The sequence below is a fragment of the Vigna angularis genome, chromosome 4 (genome assembly GCF_016808095.1).
Source record: "Vigna angularis cultivar LongXiaoDou No.4 chromosome 4, ASM1680809v1, whole genome shotgun sequence".
NCBI classification, from domain to species: domain Eukaryota; kingdom Viridiplantae; phylum Streptophyta; class Magnoliopsida; order Fabales; family Fabaceae; genus Vigna; species Vigna angularis.
Window position 1 is genome coordinate 3,133,224 of NC_068973.1, and position 25,826 is coordinate 3,159,049.

At 33.1% G+C, this 25,826-nt stretch overlaps 3 protein-coding genes across 3 annotated transcripts; 2 read left to right on the plus strand and 1 right to left on the minus strand.

Moving 5' to 3' along the window:
• Positions 1–950: 950 nt before the first annotated feature.
• Positions 951–4,710, minus strand: LOC108330116 (putative disease resistance protein At1g50180). Its single transcript, XM_017564627.2, has 2 exons — positions 3,472–4,710; positions 951–2,830 (listed from the first exon to the last, which is right to left on the minus strand). Exons 1-2 carry the CDS (start codon positions 4,517–4,519, stop codon positions 1,119–1,121), a joined length of 2,760 nt encoding a protein of 919 aa, XP_017420116.1. The 5' UTR covers positions 4,520–4,710; the 3' UTR covers positions 951–1,118.
• A 5,342-nt stretch (positions 4,711–10,052) lies between these two features.
• Positions 10,053–10,978, plus strand: LOC108331021 (uncharacterized). Its single transcript, XM_017565633.2, has 2 exons — positions 10,053–10,464; positions 10,663–10,978. The coding sequence occupies exons 1-2, from the start codon at positions 10,278–10,280 to the stop codon at positions 10,782–10,784; spliced, it is 309 nt and encodes a 102-aa protein (XP_017421122.1). The 5' UTR covers positions 10,053–10,277; the 3' UTR covers positions 10,785–10,978.
• Positions 10,979–19,678: 8,700 nt separating this feature from the next.
• On the plus strand, positions 19,679–21,769 carry LOC108330905 (glutaredoxin-C4). Its single transcript, XM_017565499.2, has 4 exons — positions 19,679–19,909; positions 20,857–20,930; positions 21,307–21,405; positions 21,526–21,769. Exons 1-4 carry the CDS (start codon positions 19,749–19,751, stop codon positions 21,600–21,602), a joined length of 411 nt encoding a protein of 136 aa, XP_017420988.1. The 5' UTR covers positions 19,679–19,748; the 3' UTR covers positions 21,603–21,769.
• Positions 21,770–25,826: the final 4,057 nt, after the last annotated feature.

Consider the following 25,826-nt stretch of genomic DNA (forward strand, 5'->3'; position numbering starts at 1 on the left):
TCATCTTATATTGTACTTTACTTAATTTTTATTCAATGTCAATGTGAGACTTGAGACTTAGATTTACTTAGATTTTCAACACCAATATTGGTTCGCCAGATTTTCACCATCATGAAAACGCTAGCTTCTTCCTCAACGCTGTCAACTAATGTGTCTTACCATTGTAAACGTTATCAGAGCTTCACGCATCATTACTAACAATATAGAAAAACACAACTCACAAACCAGATATGTAATGAGTCACTACAATGCCCTTTGAATGCCACCTTGCTAGTGGTGAACTTGGAGCTAGAACACAACAAACGAATGTTGTGCCATTGTTAGCCTTTGTCAGAACAGATGAAAGCATCATCGTTACATCGTGAACCATTGCAACAGATCCGCCAATGATGCAACAAAAACTACTTTTGAAAATGTTTTTTTTTTCTTTTTCACTTAAAAATATATTATATAAGTTGTTCTAGAATCAATCTAATATATTTTTGACATAATACATCCACACATATTATATTTAGTATATCTATTTTTCAATTGTGTTATACTTTCATATATATATATATATATATATATATATATATATATATATATTATATGTTATAAAATAACACCTTAACATCGAAAATAAAATAAAATATTCTAAATTTCTCCATAATAATAACTGCTATCTATCGAAACCTCTGAATAAGTAAAGTGTATTTTGTCGTTCGATTATATAAAATAAATTGAATAAATAAAATAAAAATTTCTAAATTTTTCCATAATTATAATTGCTAACCTGTAGATAGAAGTGAAGTGTATTTTGTCGTTCGATTATATATTAGGAGGCAGGTAGAAAACATGGCTGAAAAAAGAAAATGCTATGGACGAATGAAATGGTTCTGAAGAATTTGAGCTTCGTAGATATACCTCGTACTATTATTGATCAATAAATTATACCTCTGTTTCCCTAAAAGTCTAAAATCAATCTGATACTCTGACCATTATGCACCCTTTATTTGTTCTTACATATATGTATGTTAAGATGAAGATTATAAAGGAATGATTAACATAATCAATGCTATGTGAATGAACTAATTAATCCAGACACCATCACGGAGTTACAGAATAGAAATGCCAACCTAATAGTCACAGTAACAAAAAACCACAGCTGACACATGTTGGATTTTGTAGTGATCCTCTCCTCCTTTTTCAAGTTTGGTTCTGAATGCTGCAAACATTGATCTGATCTCCAGATGCTGAAGAGTGGTAAGAAATCTGAGCCCATCTGGAACCTTCTCAAGCTTGGTGCAATTTTCAATCTTAAGTTCTCTAAGACAAGGCATGGCTCCTTTATCCAACCTCCACTCCTCAAGATTGAACAAATCATGGATAACCAGAGACTTGAGTTGAGCAAAGCCTTTGCTGGAACAATGCAGTTGCTTGCCTACGAATGAATCAAGTTGTAGCTCAAGCAACCTTAAATTTGGAAGCTTCTCTAATGTTGGCATCGGATCTACAAGAAGTCCAGAACCCGTCAACTTTAGCTTCAGAAGCTTGGAAGAAAGTTGGTGGGGTTCAGGAAAATTCTTTATAGGTCCTTCTATGTGCAGTTTGTAAAGATTGGGACATCCTAATGCAACATGGACAACTGATATATCTTCATAACTAACAAAAAACAATGACTCTAGGTGCCTAAATTGCACATTAGGATACCTAAAGATACCTCCGAAGTTAGGATCATCAATCACTAGCTTTCTCAAATTGGTTAATTTCATGAGATCTGTTACATGACACTTTTCTGCAGGGAAGTTAATCAGTGTCTGCAAGTTTTTCAGGTTGTCCAGTTGCCACCTTTCAATGCCATTACCACAAGACTCTGGTAGATATAAATGTCTCATTTTTTGCATGTTACCTATGACATTTGGTATTTGCACAGTTGAATTCCCCGTTAGAAGATCCAGGGTCATCAAGCATTTTAAATTACCTATTGATGTGGGCAACTCATCAATTTTGGTATTTCTGAGACTGAGAAACCTTAGGTGGATCAAATAGCCAATTTCTTTTGGCAACTTCCCTCCCAGACCCTGCATTCCTTCCAAGTTCAGGACTCTGAGTAACCTACATTTTTTGAAAAATGACTTCATCAAACCCCATTCACTGAGCCTAGCTGTCTTTTCATGGAAGCAAAGAAGAGACCTTAAATGGTGGTGGCTTTTCAGTTCTGAAGGGAAGAACCTATCAACATCTTGATCCAAAAACAAGGCAATCCTGCGAACTTTTCCCACTGACCTTGCTCTTGATGTCCCTCTAGATTCATCTACATTCCGGGAATTGATCTCCTGAAGAAAGTTTTCCAAATGTGCCCTCTCAACACAAAGTTCCCTCATGAGGTTGTGCATTTGGCAACTTCTAATTCTTCCTGATGAACTCTTTTCAACTACTTGAATCATGCACCTCTCCACTAGCTCAGTCAGGTAACGTTGTGCCACATCCTCAAGAGCTTCTTCACCTTCTCCTTCACTGTGAGCCAAAGATATAATACCCTCTGCCACCCATATTCTAATTAGTTTCTTTGTTGGTATCTCTAAATTTTCAGGGAAATGAGCCAAGTGTAGGAAGCATGGCTTCAACTGGTATGGTAATTCGTAATAGCTCAAAGCCAACACCTCTTCTAAGCGTTGTTCTTTGCCGTTTGCTCTCCTCAAATATGAGTTGATGTTCTGGCACACAGTGTCCCATTCAAAGAATGTAGGCTTTGATGCTAACAGTCCTCCAAGAACAATGATGGCCAATGGTAAACCTCCACATCTTCCAACCATTTCCCTTCCCAACTTCTCCTTCTCTCCGTAGTCTGTGGAAAAAAAAAACCAGAATTGTACTAGGTTGTGATTTCATTTCCATGTGCAAATCCTATATTTTGTTCTTTGGTAGATAATCAATCCAAGGTCACAGAAATAATAGCAATGGTCATCTCATGTATGTTGGGTATCAAACATGTAAAGTATATATGACAAGGCTAAACTTTCGGTGAGAAAAAAGAGAGCATAAAACTTTGTTGAACTTTTAACAAGACACAGAAACTGAAGCAATCTATTTATTTAGAGCAAGTGAAGAACACATAGTAATCAAGGCACAAACCATTAGAAAAAAATTGAAATCTGAAATTTATATGACAGAAAGTTAACCATATTGTAAACCTCAATGATGACTAGTCAATTTTTGTTTTATGAATTTCAGCTTATGATTTCCCCCTTTCTGCAACATGGAGAGAAAATTTCTAGAGGTCATAAACAGGGTTGTATTACTGTTTTTTCCTTGTTAATAAAATGAAATTTTCACTCTGCATCTTTAATCAACTACCAGAGAATTTCAAGTTCTAAGCCCTAAAAGATTTAGACTAGCAAGTGAATCAATGTGTTAAACAACTGCATTGTGAATAATGCTAAGAATTGGGAGTGCATTATAGGAAGAGGGCAAGAAAAATCTACACACCTGGATCATCAATTTTTAGAAATGACTTCTTTTGGAACAACTCCCAGCTGTCAACTTCATTCAAACATTTTAGTGTGTGAAGATAACAACTAGGATCCATCTGGAAGGCAACATCAATGTTTCGAGAAGTTAGCAATATTTTGCTACCAACTGCTGATACTGATGTTCCATGAGGGAAGGCAGGCTTCAGTTTGCTCCATGTTTCTGCATTCCAAATATCATCAAGGACCACTAAGCAACTCTTCTCCATTTGAACTTGGTAAAGCATCTTTGCAAGCTCTTCATCTCTCATATTGTCAATTTCCTGTCTTTGCTCCTGTGAAGGAGAGATCAGCCTAAATAAAATTCCTATCCACACATCCCTTGCTTGGCAGTGCTGTGATATGTAAGCCCAAGCCCGGCTCTTAAAACTGTTCCTCACATCAACACTATGATACACCTTCTTTGCCAATGTTGTCTTCCCCAATCCTCCCATCCCACAAATGGCCACCACTCTTTTGCTGGGATCCACCAAATATGACTCCAACTTCTTGACATCATCGTCAACACCAATTATGTCCTCTTCAATGACATGTGAATAAGACCTCCTCAAATTCTGTCTCCCGTGCATAGAATTTGAGGGCTCTTCTTTCTCAGGTTTTATGCCATAGGTTTTAAGACTCCTTGTGAGGCTAGAAATCCTGGCTTTGACATTACCAACATGAGATCCCACCATGTGGATTTCTATAAACCGGTTGATGATTGAAGCATACCTTCTGATGAGGTTCGACACACCTGGCAAATTTCTTCTTGAGGCCTCTCTGAGGGCATATGACTCAATGACATCATCAGAATCATAAGCTGCTTCTCTGATTTCTGAAATCCAACTCCTTAGGCTTTCGTTTTCATCTTGCCTTCTGTCTGCATCTTGCAAGTAAGAGCGCATCATCCTCAATTCAGTTTGCAGCTGCAACACTTGGTCTTCCACCCCATATAGGAACACTGCTTCTTGAATCAGCAAATCACCAAGACTTTGCACTATGAAGCTCACTACAGCCTGAGCCATCATTCGAGGTCCTTCTTCTTTGCGAAAGCAAAATCCTTTTCCTGATTAATCACAACCCTTTTGCTAATTTTCAAACTTGTACACTACTAGTGCTGTCTATTTAACAAAGGGAAGAGAACAATCAAACAACGACTAAAAGGTTGACTTTGAAAATGACTTGTTGCAGTATTTGTCCAAAACACTTGCCCAGAAACTATGCATTATTACGGCTATGCCAATTGGCGTCCAACTCATGCAATAACTTCTCCCTTCCCAATTCTATCCATGAGCACTTTAAAGTATTAAGCTGAAGCCATGAAGTTGTGAAATTTAGACTGAAATTTAGTTTGTTTTTTCAAACTAATTATAATAAAATTAAATTTGCATATATATATATATATATATATATATATATATATATATATATATATATATATATATATATATATATATATATAGAGAGAGAGAGAGAGAGAGAGAGAGAGAGAGTATATCTATATAATAATAATTATAATAAAATTAAATTTCCAACATGAAGGGTTGGATTGAGTCCAATCAAAATGCAAGAAAAGCTCAATCTAAACTGTTTGGGACAAATCAACTTCAGGGGTTATTTGTGTATGTGAACATTGTTTGTCTTAACAAATCATTGATTAGTTGAGCTAAACTCAATACAATTAATAAAATCTTATATTTGAATCTTGTAAATAAAAAAATATCATAACTAAAAGATAAGATATCACTAAAAATGATATTAATAGCTTGGTGTTAGACTTTATTATTTAATGAAATGTTCGTTATATCTACAGAAAAATGGATTGTTAACTGTAAAACCTTTTTTTCTTTTAAAATACAAAACTTTTTTTTTCTTAGAGGACCCAAATTAGTCACTTTAAAGTTTGAAATGCATAACATTCTTCTTCAAAAAAAACATTTTTTTCTACAATCTCAATTTATTTTTCGTTCGTTTCACCCAAATCTCATCTTTTTCTTCATGACTAGAGACTAATATTGCGTTTACTGTGAAGAACTCTTTAAGTCTATTCAATCAATTTTTTCATTCGGGTAAATCAAAATTTAGATCTCCTTCGATACCTAGTTTGTTCTTGTCTTACATGTGATCTTTCTTGGGATACATGTGTTCCTAAAATTGTTGTTATAATTTTCTACTAATCAATGGTTCTTTTGCTTCAGTTTGATTGTTTTTATGTTGTCTCTAGGTTGAGATGGATCATTTGTGAGTTGGAAGGCTAAGTAAGATTCTTAGAACTATTTTTTATCATCATTTTGGGCGAGAGAAGTTAATTTTCTTTAGTTAAAATATGTGCTTGCATTAACAAAAACAAACATTTTTTGACAAATAAATTTTGTCAAAAACATCAAAAAGTTGTCGATAAAAAATTTTTTCAACGGATTTCGATGGGCCAAAATTTGTCAATAAAAATACAGTCTGTAATATTTACCAATAGAAATTTATATCTATTGGTAATTATTGAAAGAAAAATTCATCGGTAATTACCGAAAAAAAATTATCGATAATTATCGAAAGAAATATTTGTTGGTAAATATCGGAATTTGGTTCGTTTTCTTCCTCATCTCCTTCCTCTTTCTTTTAGGATTCCACTTTTTTTTATTTGTGTTGATTCTCATGGTAGGTTCTTGTTTGCTCGCAACGGTGTTGAGGACATGTGGTGATTTGCGATAGTGTCACGATGGTGACCAGGTTTGGTGACGCCACGACTTGCTTCTTTATCATCCTTTTTGCGGTTGTCACAACTCGAATCATGACGAGACGACAAATCATAAATTGATGGGTTTAAAACAGAGGTTTTGAAGTCACCACCATAGTTTATTCTGAAAAATTACGTAAAAACCATGAAATAAGACATGGTCTACGAAAATCGGATTCTGAGTTCGAGAGTCAGTTATTTGTAGAGAATGTATTCGCACCATATTATGTTTGCCCAGAAGTAGAACTTTTAATTAAATGTACAAAGTTGATGTGATTTTCAAAATGCTTTTGTTAAAACTCTACTTTTCTCTCTCTCTCTCTTAAAAATCCATTCTTAATTCCTTTTAGTTTGTATTTCTTTATAAATAGGTTAGATTTGTGTTAAATGGTAAAAATAGGTTTTAAATAAAAATATTGTTAATTTTCTATTTGTCATAGATAAAAGTGTCTTTAAATGAGTTGTGTATGTCTCCTTTAGAAAAATTAGAAATAAAAATAATAGTAATATAATTTTTTTCACAGATAGGTCTATACTTTGCTTATCTTCATTTTTACCCTTCTTTTCAATTTTACTGATTTGCAAATCAGTCCCTAATTGAGTGAGGGTTGTTTTAACCTAAGTTTGACCAGCCTATGGAGTAAAACGCCAAGTTGAAAGGCGTGGGCACGTGGAATTCAATTTGTTCTCGATTTCATGGTTGCATCGTGGCTCTAGGGGTCACCAGCCTAGGTCGTTGGGCGCTCCAAGGGTAGTGAGCCCCTATCACATCGGCGTTGGGCGCACCTTAAGTGTCGATAGGTGCCAATTTTGTTTTGCTTTATGGTACACTGTTTGTTGCATTTTAACTGATTTTGGGTTTTGAAATGGTTGATGTTCATGGATATTAAAGTGTTAATATTGCAAATAGTTGTAGTGGATATATGGATTGATGAAAAAAAAGGAATTCCACGAGTAATATCCTATTGTTGTGTAGATTGGTAGTGTATGTATTGATGTATGGATTCAAGACTACTTGAATTGTATGCCTGTGTTTTGAAATTCATTTTACTTGCTACGTGTGATCATATATATTTCTAGTTATTTTGTGTGTTTAGTTCTATTAATAAAATGTACTCTTCCATAGCTTTTAATTTTGTTTTATTCTCAAATTTAGTGTGTTTTTGTATCTTCTTGTGTTTTAGATAATTTATGTTTGTTTTACCTTTAACATCTTTAAGTAGGTTAAATAAGGGAATTGAAAGTATTTGTGACGGAGAAAAACATATTGGAACTTAAAGAAACATTATTGAACAAGAAACAAGAGAAATTTTGTAGTAAATACATGTGTTGGATTGCTCCACATAAATATTTATCACGTGAATTGCTTCACCGCTTAATTCTAGTGTGTGATATGATATCCAGAGAGCGTAAAAATTTCAAGGCTTAAATGCTTACTTAGTCCCTACGTTCAGAAGTTTTTTTATATTTAGTACCCGCTTTTAAAAGTGTTTTTATTTTGTCCTAAAGTTATATAAATTGTATCAATCACGTCCTTTCCGTTAAATTGGCATAAACGGAGTTAAGTACGTGGTGACGTGGCTATGTAATCAGTACTTTTTTTTCTCTCCTCTGCTTCAACTTTTTCTATCTCTTGTACACCTACTTTTTCTCTCTCTCTTTATTGAAAACTCACCACCCTTTTCCACAATTCTTTCCTTTCCCCCAAGACCTTAGAAACTTGCACCACCTCCCTCTACACCATTTTCTTTCTCTTTCGTTCACCAATGAGACTCTCAAATCCCTCTCTGATGCTTGGCCGTGAGATCAAGAGAGGGAGCTTTGTCGACATGTAGGTTGTTTGTGGATAGATGAAAGATATTTTGGTGGTAGGAAAAGGGGAATGGTCGAATAAGTAACCATATGAGTGCGAAAACAAGAAGGAAATGAGGGTGATGGCTTCTTTCGCCGTTCAAGTTCCCGTTACCAATCTCGCGGTGGCCCGAAACCCAAGCGGCAGCGTCACCATCCGCATTCGCCTAAGCCAACTGTGCCAACAAGGGCAGCCTCAACTGGCTCGCCATCTTCTTGAAAACCTTCCACATGCCTCCACTACCGTGTGAAACACCATGATCATCGGCTTCATCTGCAACAAGATGCCATTGGAAGCCTGGCAATTGTACGCAGATATGAAGTCGAGGCGGAACACGGCTTCCGATGGGACACCTTCTCTTCCACCTTAAAGGCCTACGCCCTTACCCAAAACCTCATGGCCGGTAAGGCCCTTCATTCCCATTTCCTTCGCTCCCAATCCAACTCCCGAGTCATTTACAACTCCCTCTTGAACATGTACTCCACATGCTTGCCCCCTTTCTCGACCCAACCCCAACACGACTATGTCTTCAAACTATTTGCTGTAATGCACAACGAAACATTGTCATTTGGAACACCTTGATTTCCTGGTTCGTCAAGACCCACAGAGACTTCCATGCTCTTCGCGCCTTCGCCACCCTCGTCCAAGCCTCTCTCACGCCAACCCCGTTACTTTCGTCAATGTCTTCCCCATTGTCACTCATCCTACAACCGCCCTTATGGTTTATGGCCTGCTTCTTAAACACTATGCTGACTTTGTCAATCACGTCTTTGTTATTAGCTCTGCAATTGTTATGCTTACTGACCTTGGATGAGGAAGCACTGATGCTTGTGTGAGAGATGCAAAAGCAGAGGTTTACCATTGATTCTGTCATTGTGATGGCATTACTCTCTACGACTTCTAACACGGGGGACTCGTATATTTGAAGGCAAACACATGCATATCTAATTTGCCAGGATACCGTTTGAGGGTATGGAGAGTTATCTGATTCACATGTATGCTAAATCTGGCTTGATTACAACTCCTGAGTTATTGTATTTATGCAGAACGACCCAAGTGATAAAGATGTGGCCTCATGGAATGAGAGAGAAAAAGTTGCGCAATGAAACAAAATGGGGCAAAGGAATGAGAGAGAAAAAACTATGCATTGCAGAAAGAACAGAGGAGAGAGAAGAAAATGATCAAATTTCATAGCCACGTCACCATCTACTTAACTTCGTTTATGTCAATTTAACGGAAATGACGTGATTGATATAATTTATATAACTTTAGGACAAAATAAAAACACTTTTAAAAGCAGGTATTAAACAAAAAAAAAAAAACCTCTAAACATAAGGAGCAAGTAAGCATTTAAGCCAAATTTCAATTATATAAATTATTATATAAACTCCTTTTAAATAAAATGCAACAAATTATAAGTTAAACATGTGAAAGAAAAGATAATTTAAAATAATACTCTTTTTACATATGTGCACACTCCGAGAAACAAATATTAAAATATCTTTACTAAGAAAATGTTGAGGATTCTGACTTAGAAAATTACGGCCTTGAAGATAAGAAAGCAACAATTATAGTTTTTGGAACTGAATGATGTTATCACCTTGGATTATATATATATATATATATATATTAGTTAAAAATTTAAAATAAATAATATTATTATACTCTTTTACTCGCATCTAAGAAGAATATTTACTGGACTTATATAAGAAAAAAATCACTCAACACTATCATATTTAATATAATAATTTAAAAATAAAATATTTATGTTTAAATTTGAACCTTATTTACAATAAGTACGATTGAAAATAATTTTAAAAATATATTTTTATTTTATGAAATAAAATGAAAACATTAAATATATTAGCTTATTGACAAGGTTCATTGTATGTAGGTGGGAAGATAAACAAAAGTAAAATTAAAATTAATAAACAACTAAACATCATATCTAGAAGAAACCTTGGACTGTTGGCTTGATTTGAGCTTAGATTAGGCAAAACGCAATCAAATGAACGACCTTTCTGAATAATCCATAGTCAAATCTATAATCTCCCTTTCAAGAACACCTAACTTTTTAACTCTTCAATTCAAGTGCAAGCAAAACCTGAATCTTTCATCGTTCCTCCACCGTCTCAACCCTCTTCTTCACAATCCAAACATCTTCGTCCACCTCAAAGAAGCAACAACAGAGATTGTAACAATGTACGTGGATCACGCCTTCTCGATTTCGGATGAGGATATCATGATGGAAACCTCGTACACCGTCAACAACAAACCCCCCGTCAAGGAGATCGCCCTTGCCGTATCCCTCCTCGTCTGTGGCCTCCTCGGCATCATCATCGGTTCCCTCATGGCCTACAACCATGTGGGCGGCGACACTGCTCACGGTAACAAAAAATGAGTGATTTTAAAGGAAAATATGTGTCAATTTTAGGATTAGGGATCGCTAATTGCAACTGGGTAGCTGGGAAATTAAAGATTTCTGCTAAATTTTTAAACTTTTTGGCAGTATGTGGTATTTTGAAAGCGAATAGTTTTTGTTTTTACTTTTTGATGATATTTTGTTTTGTTTGAATGGTATATAGGGGTCTTCTTTGCAATACTTGGAGTAATCTTGTTCATACCGGGTTCCTACTACACGAGGATTGCGTATTATGCTTACAAGGGATACAAAGGGTTCTCTTTCTCTAACATACCCCCCGTGTAACTCTGCTATCTAGATATGTCTCATAGGTTCAAATAGCTTCCTCATGTACAGATATTCCCTGGTTATGCTCTATAATATTTCTTTCTTGTGTTTTTTTGTTTCCTTTGCTGACAAATGACGAGTGTTCAGATTGTAATTTGTAGTTCCTCTATATGATATACTGCCACTTTATATGGTTGAAATTGTTTTCTGTAGTGTGATTTGTCTACTGTTAAATCTCTTTTTGCCTTCCCTTGGTGAATAAGGAAATACTGATTTTATGTATGATTATATATTTAGTAGTAGAAGCACGAGTTGAGGGTTTGTTTGCTGTTTTGTGCACTAACTTGATAGTCACTGCCACATCAACTGGTCTGGAAGTGTACAGAGTTATGAGAATTTCATATCATCTCCTGCTTCTTTTTCTTTTCCGCTACTTTTGTATTCTTTTTAATGGGTTCTCAAGGCATCTTCCGCCTTTTGATTCTAGGGTAGAGATTCAGTTAATGGATGTGGCAACCTGTAACGCATATGCTTCTTCAGTCACCAATCTATGATTAGTACATATTTTATTGCTGCCTAACTGATAGATCCTGTTCCAATTCAAACAAGGTTGTGCTTGGGAGCTAGTTGAGACCTTGGATTTAATTACTTATATTGCAGAAAGCAGTGATTAATATTAGGTGTTTATATGAAGCTCAAGTTGTCAATTGAGTAAAACTTCATTGTTGTTTTCATATTGAGAGATGAAAAATTCACAATGTTTTCCTTTTCAGAGTTTTCCATCTTGAATCATTCCTTTGTTTATGTTTCATTGTGACACCAATCTCTTTGTCATGTACGTCATATTTGCCTTGGGAAATTTGCTACCAAAAATACTAACTAGCAAACAGATGGTTAAGTGTTTCTGTGGTCTAGAATTTGTAGAACCGATTCTGAATCATGAGATGTGATCAAGATGTGTGCTTCAATTAGTTGGAACTGCATTTGGGACATATCCTTTTATATATAGATTCTGTTCCAATTCAAACAAGATTGTGCTTGGCAACTAGATGCTTATATGAAGCTCAAGTTGCCAATTGAGTTAAACTTCATTGTTGTTTTCATTTTCTTTGTGAATATTGTTAAACAGGGTCATCATGAGCCACATGAAAAACCAGATATTGTGGGGGATGGGGTGTATTTGCATGTTTGGCTTTATAAGATGAAAACATTCAAATCTTTTCCTTTTCAGAGTTTTCCATCTTGGATCATTCCTTTGTTTGAGTCACTGTGACACCAATCTCTCCCTCATGTACATATTTGCCAGGGGATTTTGCTACTAAAAGAAATAATTAGCAAACAAATGGTTAAGTGCCTCTTTGATCAAGAATTTGGTAGAGTTGGTTCTGAATCATGAGATGTGTGCTTGAATTCATTTGAACTACACTTGGAACATATGCTTTTTATTGGGAGCTGTGAAAACTGATTTTCTAACTAAAACAACGAGGGTCTAATATTTGTAATTGCTTGTATATACATAATTGTGTTGAAGTTGTAGCCATATATTAGTTTTTCATAGCTAAAGGGGGTAGTATTAAGGAAATGATTAGTCTTTCTGTATAAATTCTGGATTTGCAATACCTAAGGAGTTTAGGCAATCTGTTCAGTTTCATTATAGCTGTTGCTCTTTGGACAGAATCTCAGAATTTTAGCATCACAATCGTTGTTTATTTGATCTATAGAAAGGGTGATGATGGCAGCAAAGTACCTGAATTGATACTTGCCTTAATGGATGTATAACAGTTATGCGATTCTGCTTTTGATTTTGTGTGCTGTGCAAGTGAAATAGGAATGTTTGATAGACCATTAGAGTAGGTTACTTTGAAGTTTATAGAAAGCAATTGAATGTGGTAATGAACTTTTGTTATGGCAGTGGTAAATAATTTTTCCTAAAACTATTTAGAATACAAGTGGAAAACCCTGTCATTGTGGTTGTGTTCTGTTCAGTCATGGTGGAGTACTTTCAATTCTTGTGCACAGGTTCAGTCTGTTCACATAGCAGAATCTCTGATCAGGGACTATTGGGGAGCCTTCATAATTGAAAGAAAATTAAAATGAAGGGTTCATGAGATTGTATTTTTCAGTTTAAAGAAAGTTATAATTCTTATAATTTGTATTACTTTAGGTTTTGGATTTAATATGTTTGCTCGTGTAGGTAGTAGTGCATTAATGTTTGTCGGTTTTCTAATTCAGATTTTCTGATAGGTTCTTAAAGATTTGTTCTGTTCTGTTTTTAAAGTGCACTAATTTTGATATATAACAATGTTTTTAATATATTTTAAAATATTAAATTAGTATATTTTACCTAGAATTTTGAAATCTAAATTTGTGGGATATCTTTATTCGGTCTTTTGGTCCTGGCATTGTGGTCCTGTAATTCTTTTCTTTATTTTTAGTTTTTATAAAATTCAAAATGATTTTTAATTACTCACAATCATGTGACCCTGATTTATCAATTTATGTGTTGAATGACTTGTTAGTATTGTGATATGATTAGCTGGTAATGACTAATTTATTTTTTAAAATTTTGTAATATATATGTTACTTATTTGTTTTAAAATGAATATTTAAAGGCTAAAATTAGAGATTTCAACTTTGGTAAAGATAATTTTTTTATAATAATTAAAACCAAATGTATATTTTAGAAGCACTAGAAATAATTACTTCGAGTTATAAAGTAGGAAAAATAAACGAAAATTATAGGGACTAAAATTAAAAATACCTACTTTATAGAAACTGAGAGCATATTTAAGTGGGTTGTTTCTTTCTGCACCTCCCTCTTATCTTTCTGCAGGTCTTTCTTTTCTTTCTGCACCCCATAAAGATTAAATTACCTTTCATTAAAATTACAATAAAAAGAGTTAAGATTTGTCTCTGCATTTTTATTATTATTTTCGGGAATAAATGTTTAGGTAGGTATTTAAGGATTCAGAAAAAGCTTTCAAAATGATGATTTTTTATGCATTTTAAAATGGATATTTTGGAAGATATTTTCGGATTTGAAAATATTTTTCAAAACATTATTTTTGAAGAAAATGTAAAAATATTGGAATGAGTGTTTTGGAAACGGAAAATGATATATTAAATATTTTTACACATCTGACATGGATGTTAAATTTTTTTAGTTGAGCTATAAAAACGTAACACTCAACAAAAAAAATTGTCGATGGCATAAGTTCTTCCTTTCTTCTGTCCTTTTTCTTAACTTAGCTTAAGTCTTTCTTCTTATGCTTCTTATTTTTGTTTCTTTTTACTTTGCTTCATTGAAACTTACCATTATCATGTTTTTCATTATTTTTATTGTGTTTACAATTGAAAAAAGCCCTCTATGAGCACAAATGAAAAAGCAGGTCTTTTTATCTTTTTTTTTTCACCATGAATTTTTTTCTGATTATTTGTTCTACATATGTTTTTAAATCCTTACTCTTTTAACTGATAAAAATATAAGTTAAACATTGTTAAAAATTCATTCTTGCAAAGGAAATTTGGACGATAAAAGGTCTGTGGTTCTTTTTCATGATGTAGGTTACCACCATCCACAAATATCAACATTAAGTATTTTCATTGGGTCCATTTTTTGAAGAAAAAAAAATTAAAGCACACCAGGTTTGATACATAAGTAGGGAGCAACATACAACATTTTGTACAGATTTAACAAAATTGCATCAATGAAGCTTTTAAGAACAACCAATGGGATGCAATTCATATCTACCATGAAAGTTATCACAGTGGCATATAAGAACACAAAGTGATTGAATATGATGATTGTTTTGCAAAAAGTCAAACTAGACATAAAACATAAATGGGTAGCAATGAAGGAGTTTTTGTACAAGTTTAATCAAATTTCATCCAATGAAACTATTTAAAGGAACAAATGGAATGTAATTCATATCTACCACCAAGGTCATCACAATAGTCATATAAGAACACAAATTGGTTCAATAGGATGACTGTTTTGAAAAAAAAATCACAAATAAAATAAAGTACTTTCGTTGGTTATGTTCTTTGTAAAAAATTAATAGGCTTGCCAAGCTTGTCTCCAACCCTAGCACTTAGCCGATTAACTTTGTCGATATTTTCTTCTACCGAGCTTACTGAACATGTCTCCTGCCAAGTTGGTCAAGCTTCTTTCCTATCAAACTTATCGAATTTGTCTCTTGCCGAGCTAGTCAAGCTTCTCTCATGTCAAGCTTACCAAGGTCGTCTCCTTCTAGACTTGTCGAGCTTCTCTCTTGCCGAGCAGAAAAACAAACAAAACAACTATACGACTCTATTTTTAGTCGAGCTTGTCTCCACGACTAACGTATAGTCGTTTTATTTTCTACTCAGTAGGAGAGAAGCTCGACAAGCTCAACAAGAGACACCCTAAGTAAGCTCGACAAGAAATAGGCTCGGTAGGAGAGAAGCTCGGCCAGCTTGGCAAGAGACATACTCGATAAGCTTACAAGAGACAAGCTTGGTAAGTTTGGCATGAGAGAAGCTCAATAAGGCTAAACAACTAAACGCTAGTGGTAGAGACAAGCTCGGTAAGCCTTATTCTTTTTTTGCAAAAAAAAAAAAAGATCGATGAAAGTACTTTATGTTGTTATTTGTGAATTTTTTTTGCAAAGCAATTACCCTATTCAATCACTTTGTGTTCTTATATGACCAATGTGATGAACTTCGTAAGGGATATGAATTACATCCCATTAGTTGTTCTAAACACTTTCACACGATGAAATTTTGTTAAACTTGTACAAAAAGTCCTTAGTTGTTACCTACTTATTTGTTCACAACTCTCTACTTTTGTTTCATGTTTGGTTTTATAATTTTGTTTTGGAAAATCGTCACCATATTCAACCACTTTGTGGTTCATGGTAGATGTTGGAAGTCCCACATCGACTAAAGATAAGGTCAATTCTTACTTTATAAGTGGATGCAAACCTCACCCTATAAGCCGGTCTTGTGGGGATGAGTTAGGCATAAACTCACTTTCTAATATGGTATCAGAGCCATGATTAGAGCCTATCCTAGCGAGTTCTAAGTGGGCATTCTATTCTTCTATTCCACCCGTTATCGGGCCGTTATCGGACCACCCAACTTCTACTATCACGCACGAGATGTCTATACATATAGTAGATATGGATTACATCTCATTGTTTGTTCTTAAAAGCTTCATTGGATAAAAATTTGTTAAACATGTACAAAAAGTTGTGTGTTGCTCCCCACATATGTATCAGACTTGGTCTAGTTTAATTTTTTTTCAAATAAGGGACCAAATGAAAGTACTTAATGTTGTTTTTTATGAATTGTGGTAACCTACGTTGTGGAAAGTTATTTTTTATTATGAGTTAATGATGGTGGAAAAAAAGTAGGACAACATGTTTCGTCATTTTTGCTCGCGAAGGATTTATAGGTTTTTTCCTCTGCTTCTTTCAATTACAGACACCCAAAACAATGGAGAAAAAAGATAATGGTGGATTTTAATGAAGTAAGCAAAGCAAGAAGAAACAAGAATAAGAAACACAATAAGAGCAGTAGAAGATAGGTTAAGAAGAGCGAAAGAAGGAAGGAAGAACTCACGTCATTGATAATTTTCATTTTTAATGTTATGTTTTCTAGTTCGACTACTTAAAAATTTGTTAAACATGTACAAAAAGTTGTGTGTTGCTCCCCACATATGTATCAGACTTGGTCTAGTTTAATTTTTTTTCAAATAAGGGACCAAATGAAAGTACTTAATGTTGTTTTTTATGAATTGTGGTAACCTACGTTGTGGAAAGTTATTTTTTATTATGAGTTAATGATGGTGGAAAAAAAGTTGGACGACATGTTTCGTCATTTTTGCTCGCGAAGGATTTATAGGTTTTTTCCTCTGCTTCTTTCAATTACAGACACCCAAAACAATGGAGAAAAAAGATAATGGTGGATTTTAATGAAGTAAGCAAAGCAAGAAGAAACAAGAATAAGAAACACAATAAGAGCAGTAGAAGATAGGTTAAGAAGAGCGAAAGAAGGAAGGAAGAACTCACGTCATTGATAATTTTCATTTTTAATGTTATGTTTTCTAGTTCGACTACTTAAAAATTTGTTAAACATGTACAAAAAGTTGTGTGTTGCTCCCCACATATGTATCAGACTTGGTCTAGTTTAATTTTTTTTCAAATAAGGGACCAAATGAAAGTACTTAATGTTGTTTTTTATGAATTGTGGTAACCTACGTTGTGGAAAGTTATTTTTTATTATGAGTTAATGATGGTGGAAAAAAAGTAGGACGACATGTTTCGTCACTTTTGCTCGCGAAGGATTTATAGGTTTTTTCCTCTGCTTCTTTCAATTACAGACACCCAAAACAATGGAGAAAAAAGATAATGGTGGATTTTAATGAAGTAAGCAAAGCAAGAAGAAACAAGAATAAGAAACACAATAAGAGCAGTAGAAGATAGGTTAAGAAGAGCGAAAGAAGGAAGGAAGAACTCACGTCATTGATAATTTTCATTTTTAATGTTATGTTTTCTAGTTCGACTACTTAAAAATTTGTTAAACATGTACAAAAAGTTGTGTGTTGCTCCCCACATATGTATCAGACTTGGTCTAGTTTAATTTTTTTTCAAATAAGGGACCAAATGAAAGTACTTAATGTTGTTTTTTATGAATTGTGGTAACCTACGTTGTGGAAAGTTATTTTTTATTATGAGTTAATGATGGTGGAAAAAAAGTAGGACGACATGTTTCGTCACTTTTGCTCGCGAAGGATTTATAGGTTTTTTCCTCTGCTTCTTTCAATTACAGACACCCAAAACAATGGAGAAAAAAGATAATGGTGGATTTTAATGAAGTAAGCAAAGCAAGAAGAAACAAGAATAAGAAACACAATAAGAGCAGTAGAAGATAGGTTAAGAAGAGCGAAAGAAGGAAGGAAGAACTCACGTCATTGATAATTTTCATTTTTAATGTTATGTTTTCTAGTTCGACTACTTAAAAATTTGTTAAACATGTACAAAAAGTTGTGTGTTGCTCCCCACATATGTATCAGACTTGGTCTAGTTTAATTTTTTTTCAAATAAGGGACCAAATGAAAGTACTTAATGTTGTTTTTTATGAATTGTGGTAACCTACGTTGTGGAAAGTTATTTTTTATTATGAGTTAATGATGGTGGAAAAAAAGTAGGACGACATGTTTCGTCACTTTTGCTCGCGAAGGATTTATAGGTTTTTTCCTCTGCTTCTTTCAATTACAGACACCCAAAACAATGGAGAAAAAAGATAATGGTGGATTTTAATGAAGTAAGCAAAGCAAGAAGAAACAAGAATAAGAAACACAATAAGAGCAGTAGAAGATAGGTTAAGAAGAGCGAAAGAAGGAAGGAAGAACTCACGTCATTGATAATTTTCATTTTTAATGTTATGTTTTCTAGTTCGACTACTTAAAAATTTGTTAAACATGTACAAAAAGTTGTGTGTTGCTCCCCACATATGTATCAGACTTGGTCTAGTTTAATTTTTTTTCAAATAAGGGACCAAATGAAAGTACTTAATGTTGTTTTTTATGAATTGTGGTAACCTACGTTGTGGAAAGTTATTTTTTATTATGAGTTAATGATGGTGGAAAAAAAGTAGGACGACATGTTTCGTCATTTTTGCTCGCGAATGATTTATAGGTTTTTTCCTCTGCTTCTTTCAATTACAGACACCCAAAACAATGGAGAAAAAAGATAATGGTGGATTTTAATGAAGTAAGCAAAGCAAGAAGAAACAAGAATAAGAAACACAATAAGAGCAGTAGAAGATAGGTTAAGAAGAGTGAAAGAAGGAAGGAAGAAGCGTGATAATTTTCATTTTTAATGTTATGTTTTCTAGTTCGACTACTTAAAAACGAAAAATTTCATGTTGTCAAATTTTGTTGTTAATATATCATTTTCCTTTGAAAAGACACTTATTCCTCAAACAGTTTGCAATAATTGATTTGGACAAAGCAAAATCGGTTCATGGACAATAGATCGATTCCATGCAATACAGTATAGGTGAGAATGATTCTCAACTATTGAAATCGTTTCTCTCGTAACAAAATTGATTCTCTAACTTCTTCACCAACACATAATGGATTCCCATAAATCATAATCGATTTCCTCTTTTGTCATAGGTTTTTTTTCCTTTACTGAAAGTGCAGAAGCCATAATCTATTCTCAAATTCCTCAGAATCAATGTGCAAAATGTTGTCAAATCAATGTGCAAAGCATTGTCGATGAATTGTGTGAACGAATCTTTGCATGCAAAGGTTGTCCATATACCATGCAATAGACACATTGAAAAATTCAAAATAAAACAAGATTAATTAGGTAAATGAATAAGTGGTGAATTGTGTTTTCCTTATAATTTTCTCATAAAACAATTAACACATTTTTACACTAAACCCACAGTATTTCCTTACACCATGAACAAAAATCAACATAAATAAATACATGTCAAAAGAGGGTCCAATGAAAGATTAACTTATTACCACTTGAATTTCTAATCCATTGTATAAATTAAAAATTAAAAAACATTTTTAAACAATAAAACACATTTTCTTTTTATATTGAAACTTGATTTTGAATGTAAACCCTACACTATATAATCAAATTTGTATTTCAAAAACAAATTATCATATATATACAAAACTAATATTTTTAAATTTTCTTTTAACATACTGAACTAAATAGAAGTTATGTTTTCACTCCTTTTTTTTCTTCACATGAAATATTTCTAACACTATTTTTTGAAACCCAACCCGGGTGAAAAACCCGATTTCAAGTTGGTTGTTTGGATTTTAGATGCTAACATCGTACGGTCCAGAGTGGCTTCTAACACGTGCAATCAATGGTGAGGCTTCGTCGTATTATTAAACAAAAACAAAAACAAAAAGCATTGAAAAGTTAGAGTCTGAAGTCTTCTTCTCCAACACTTTCTCACTCCAATCTAGCCATGGCTGCATCGTATGCAAGACTTACTGTAGCAGCGTTGGTTCTGATAGCTTTGACACCAACCTTTCCGCAATCTTCAGTTTCAGCTTCATCTGTGGGTAAATTCGTTGACGAAACCATCAATTCCCACAAGATCGTCATTTTCTCCAAGACCTATTGCCCGTGCGTATACACACCCTCTCTCTCACTTTGTTCTTGTTTGATGCGTTGATTTGATTCCGTTTCGTATAATGGGAATGAAGCGGAGTTTCGAATTCCAAATCTTTTCTTTCTGGGTGGTGGTGTTGAATCACATTTTGTTGGAATTGTCTTTGAGTGTTTTGGATTTCTTAAAAAAATTATTTTTTACATATAGCAACGAAGGAATTTCGAGATCTGAACTTCCATGACAATATTCGCGTGAGATTTGAAAATTGAGCTGCTTTCTGGTACATAATTTGTGAATTGTGGTCTGCAATGTTGGTTTTGGGCACGTAATATGTGCAAATGTTCGTGGTATCGTGCAAGCTTCACTGTCTTCCGTGTTTGGATATATGTTAAAAAAATGGGATTGTGTCTTATTGTATTTGAATTGCTTGTGTTTTCAAGAGTACTTTACACATGATAATTGGGAATTTCTTCATAAACATTTGTTAAAGTAGAAAATAAAAAGATAAAGTGAAAACACTACTGTACCAGGTTCCTTTTTGTGATGCAAATGCAACAATGAGGTAATGATCAGGTGATAAGCAAAAACAAGCGTAAGATTATAGGAAACCATTAGGTGTTTTATGTTTGAATTTGCTCATTGCCTAATGATTGTTGTCTGTTCTCTGATCGGTGTCTTGTAAGACACTTAGTGCAATTTCGGTTTTACATTTTTGTTATATGGGATCGGCATTACGGGAAATGCCACAAATAATAGCTTCTGAGTTTTTTCACCTCGTTGACATGAAAATATTGCCACATGCACAAATTCAATATGCAAACAAACTCTCGGTAAATAAACACTAAAATATATGAAGGTCAAACTCTACCATTGAAAAAGAAAAGAAAATGCCTTTGATGAATGAAGCTTGGGGTATTCGCTGACCTCTTTTGTTTTTATTGATTTATTTGGAATTGTTTAGGTACTGCAAGAGAGCGAAAGCTTTATTCAAAGAGTTGAAACAGGTTCCACATGTTGTTGAGCTTGATGAGAGAGGTATTGTTGAACCAGGAATTGATCAGCTTACATTTTGTCTTTTTAGCATATATAATTTTACTGGAATCGGTATGGTTCTAGTTCTGATGAAATTAATCAAATGACAACTTTATAATTGGCATTTTTGAAAATCGGGGATGGGTTAGCATCCCGGTTCTTGGACTGAAAGCTCTGGGATTAAAAATTAAAGCAGTATAAGTTGTGTCCGAAACAGTTTCTTTCTTTCAGGAATTGCATAGTGTAGCGAGAAAGGGAGAGAAAGCTGAAGAAAGAGTTTACACTTAAACTTGTTTTGATAAAATGTTAATTCTGTGTCTATGTTAAAGGTTCATTGGCTCATTTCTGTTACTGAGATAGTGAGACTTCTTTCTCGCAGAGGATGGTTCAAAGATTCAGGATGTCTTGATTAATATTGTTGGGAGGCGTACTGTGCCACAAGTTTTCGTTAATGGACAGCACCTTGGAGGCTCAGATGGTTAGTTTTTTCTTAGCAAGAACAAAAATAGCCTTTTCCATGTTCACACAAAATATAATTCTCCTAGCAATGATCTCAAATATTTCTCCAAAATCTCATTGTTGATTGTTGAATTTGCAGATACCGCTGCATCTTACGAAAGTGGACATCTGCATAAACTTCTAGGAATTAAGTCAGAGGGTCATGATGATCTGTGAATCAGGTTGATAATTAGGGAAAACTTTGTCTCGTAGCAGCAATTCTTTGACTTTGAAAAATCTTTGCTTATAAAGGCACAGTGATATTACATTTTGGCACAACTAAAGTTTTCATTTTTGTATGTGATGGATAGTTTTTCAATTATCACTGGAATGTTTCATCTTCTCTCCTTTCTTTACTCTTTTCTGTTCTTCCCAATTTGTGTGATCAAAATTAAACCTAGCTTAGGATTCTTTTTTCAACTGGAGTACAAGACATCTAACCTACTTTGTTGAAATTCCTCGTTGATGATCACTTAGTCGGAGTTCAACATGTTTTTGTTCTTTAATTCGACCAACACCTTTTCCAACTCTTTAACTCTGCTGTCATCTATGTCTATTTTATCTTTTATGGTTGATATATACTCAACATGATATTTGAATTTTTAATGTTTTTGCCAATAAAGAGTAAACAGGGGAGTGTGATTCGAGTAACAATAAAAAGTTTTAGTTACATCGATGACTTTGAAAATATGTTTTTGAAACTTTTGAAAAAGGTGGTATGGATTGTAAATTTCACTATATTAAACACTATTAAGGGAATTCAATCTAATCATGAAACCGTGTTTCACAGTGATGAAAATAATGATATTATGGATGATGGGAATAATTAGTGTGGTGTTAAGTTACTTCAAGTCACTCAAAAGCTATTCAAAGCTATTTTTATTCGTCTCAAAACTATCCATTGTAATAGATCATCCATTTACACAAACTGCTTTCCGTTCAGATTTCAAGCTTGAAATATTTGAGTTCCTACATGTATACGACAATATACTTCAAATATAATTTACATATTTTGTAAATAAGTAATTATTAACAAATTAATACATACTTAAGGATATCGACTAAATTGCTCATTTTCTACTATATGTTTAATATATTATTATTTATAATAACATCACAAGATTTAATATGATTATATAATTAACTAAAAAATAAAACTATAAAGCATGTACAATATCACTTAATGTAGAAAAAAAATACCTTTAGCTTGTACTTTATGTATTTGCAATTAATTTTTTAGTAGTTAATTTAAAACATAATGTTATTTTATATTAATTTCAAAATCTCACATTTTCTAATATATGGAGACGAGAAAACAAAATGATGAGACAAAATAACCATTTCAAGATCTGATTAACCAAAAAAAAATTAAATTACAAAGACTCAATTGAGAAATATAAAAGGTTTGAGTATCCAATGTAACATCTGATTAAAAATACAATACTACTAAATAAAACTTCACATAATTAATAATCCATGAACAGAGACATGTACATAACTACATTAGATAACTATACTAGTATATAACAGGTTTTACATCAACCTACCTTAAAGAACTAAAAACCGTAAAGGAAATCGTTACAAAAAAAGAACAATAAACACAAGAAGCATGAACATAAGAAAGGGTAAACTAGTTTATAAAAGAAAAAGTCATATAGAAATTAAATGTACAAGACTCTTCAAACTCAATTATTTGAATCTAGACATTGATGTAGGAATCTTGTTGATTTTTGCACTTGCAGTAGCCTTTACTGCTCTATAGAGCCATTGGCAATGAGTTTCATCCTACTACACACAATGTTAATCCTTTTAACCGTCATAAGAATCTTGGAGTCGTTCTTAATGACGAACCTCATGTCCCTCTCACTACATAACTCATTCTACTCTACATGAGTCTTGAATGGGTATTAGAGTATCATGATAAACCTTTAGTACTGACTTCTTACATCAATGCATACACTAAAGGAATGTCATCATAGAATTTCCCTACAAGAATCTTGGAATTCCGCCAAACTTATACTTTCATCCACAAACATGATTCAAAATCAAATTCCAAATACCAAACAATCACCTATATATGTAGTTATCCATACTAGGTAATATCATGTTCATGATCAATTACAATCATCATATATTTCCATACATGTCCCTATCCATTAACAAGTCCATCATTATCACAATTTCATACATCATTATACACATGCATATTCATCAATGAATCCATCAACAATTCTATTAATAACCATACACCTTCCCTTTTTCCAAGATCAAACAAAAGCCATAAAGAAGAAATGTTTTTTCACAAACAGAAACTTAAAATAGGACAAAAATGAGAGACTAATTTTTCTATCTACATATCTTTAATCAAAGATCCTAACGGTCAAAGTAACATTTTATGTATCTAGGACTTGTTTTCAAAATTTGAATTTGATCTGAAGGTTAACGAAGTGGAAATCCCATTTTTCCCAAGATGACGTAGACTAGAAAAACAAGGTAGCGCTCGGTGTTGGAAAATTAGCACTCGACACTACAACCCCTTGAAACCCACTGATTTAAGAGCTCTTAATGTCGCGTCCAGTGTCTCCAAAATCAGTGGCCACTATCTAAGTGGAGCCCTACAACAATTCAACAATGCCTAACGATATCAGAAAACTCAAACTTCGCATTTTAAGTAATTTGACACTCTTTAAGTCAATTCTTAGTGTTTAAACATTTCAATGATCATAAGTTTCGTGTTCCTTAGATCAATTAGGGTCACATTACCCAATTCAAATATCACAAAGACATTCTCAAGAACTCATCAATCAATTTTAAGCTTTTCACAAACTTAATACACAATAACCATGGTTTTGCATAGATTCACAAATAATTTAAGTGAAAATAGATTTTAAATAATTCAACCTAATTTAACAGATTTCACATTCAACCTAATTTAAGTGAAAATCAACCCTTCAACTAAACTAAACATGCAATTTCACAATTCATAATACAACTCATTACTCATTTTAACACGTCAAAATGAAATTTCAAAAAAAATTAGTTAAGTTAGTTTCCCTAACATTAGCCTCAAAATATATCGACGACATCCACATGTCTTTCAACTCACGAAAGCTCAAACTCAACTTAGAGACAACATAAAAACAAGTGGATTGAAACCAAAATGACCATCAATCAGCGAAAAGCGAAAATAGAAATTTTAAGAGCACATCTAACCCAATAAGGACCACTTGCAAAGTCAAAAAGCAGATTGAGTATCAATGAAGAATGAAAATTTCAACTTTATCCCAAATGAAGATTTTGTTTAAACTTGAAGAGTTTTCCACAATAAACACAATCTCAAATCACGAAGAAGATAAAATTTTAAATGAGAAAACTGAGACAAAAGAATAAAACTATAATGAGAAAGAGTTAGAAAAGAGAAAATACACATTCTAGTTTTTCTAAAGCAACTGAGCTTTAGTTCTTATAAAGAAAACTATTTTAAATTTTAAAAGGATTTTACACCCAATAAATAAAAAAATAATAGAAACTCAACTGAAAATACCAAAATTTATAAGTAAATTAAAACTTAATTAAATCTTTTTATAAATGATTATTTTAAATTATATTTATTTAATTTTTAATTAGTTTAAGACATGAAATTTACTCATAAATTTTCTTACTAGTATAATGTACACGTTTTCTTTATGTGGAGCTTATTGCTCTTATCTTGACTTTTGAAAATGCTATATAATTCATAGTAATATACATTTGTGGTTGGAATGTGATTTTTCTAAATTTGTCAACTCTTATCTTGTCCTTTGTCTATTCCTTGCATTATTAGATAAAGATGGACAAAATACATGATTATAACAATATGAACTTTGAGGTGTCTCATTTGTAAAAGGAATCGATGTGCGGATAATTTTGCTAACTTTGTGATCGGTAATAGATTGGACTTTACTTAATATAGTATTTTTCCTTCTTTTATTAGTCACGACTTCTTTTATAATAAGTATCAACTCCTAGATTTTTGTGTTTTGTATAAGTTTGGTTATATGTTGTTGAGCATAAGTTTGGTTCGATCTCTATGTTTTCATAATTGTTATTTCTTTTTCTTTGGTGCATATTTTCATGTTATTAGGGTTGAGTTTGGTGTTGGATGAGACCCACCGTATTTTTTTTTGCATATAATTTTTTTAAAAATTTTAGTATATTTTATATATTTAACTTTCAAAATAATTTCCAAACACCCATGATATGACATATGATTGTTAAAGTTTAAAGTATTACTTTAGATGAAAGGTAAAAGTTTATAATTATACGTATATAAACTTCATATGTGAAAAAAAAAAGTAAACTATATGGTATTTTTAAATTTTCATAAAACAGAAAAATTAATCATCTCATTGAGATTTTGTA

Coding starts and splice junctions, on each gene's coding strand:
- LOC108330116 (XM_017564627.2), bottom strand. CDS start 4,519: ATGATGGCTCAGGCTGTAGTGAGCTTCATAGTGCAAAGTCTTGGTGAT. Junction 2,831..3,471: donor TCTAAAAATTGATGATCCAG/GTGTGTAGATTT, acceptor TTTTTTCCACAG/ACTACGGAGAGAAGGAGAAG.
- LOC108330905 (XM_017565499.2), top strand. CDS start 19,749: ATGGCTGCATCGTATGCAAGACTTACTGTAGCAGCGTTGGTTCTGATA. Junction 20,931..21,306: donor TGTTGAGCTTGATGAGAGAG/GTATTGTTGAAC, acceptor TCTTTCTCGCAG/AGGATGGTTCAAAGATTCAG. Junction 21,406..21,525: donor GCACCTTGGAGGCTCAGATG/GTTAGTTTTTTC, acceptor TTGAATTTGCAG/ATACCGCTGCATCTTACGAA.
- LOC108331021 (XM_017565633.2), top strand. CDS start 10,278: ATGTACGTGGATCACGCCTTCTCGATTTCGGATGAGGATATCATGATG. Junction 10,465..10,662: donor GGGCGGCGACACTGCTCACG/GTAACAAAAAAT, acceptor AATGGTATATAG/GGGTCTTCTTTGCAATACTT.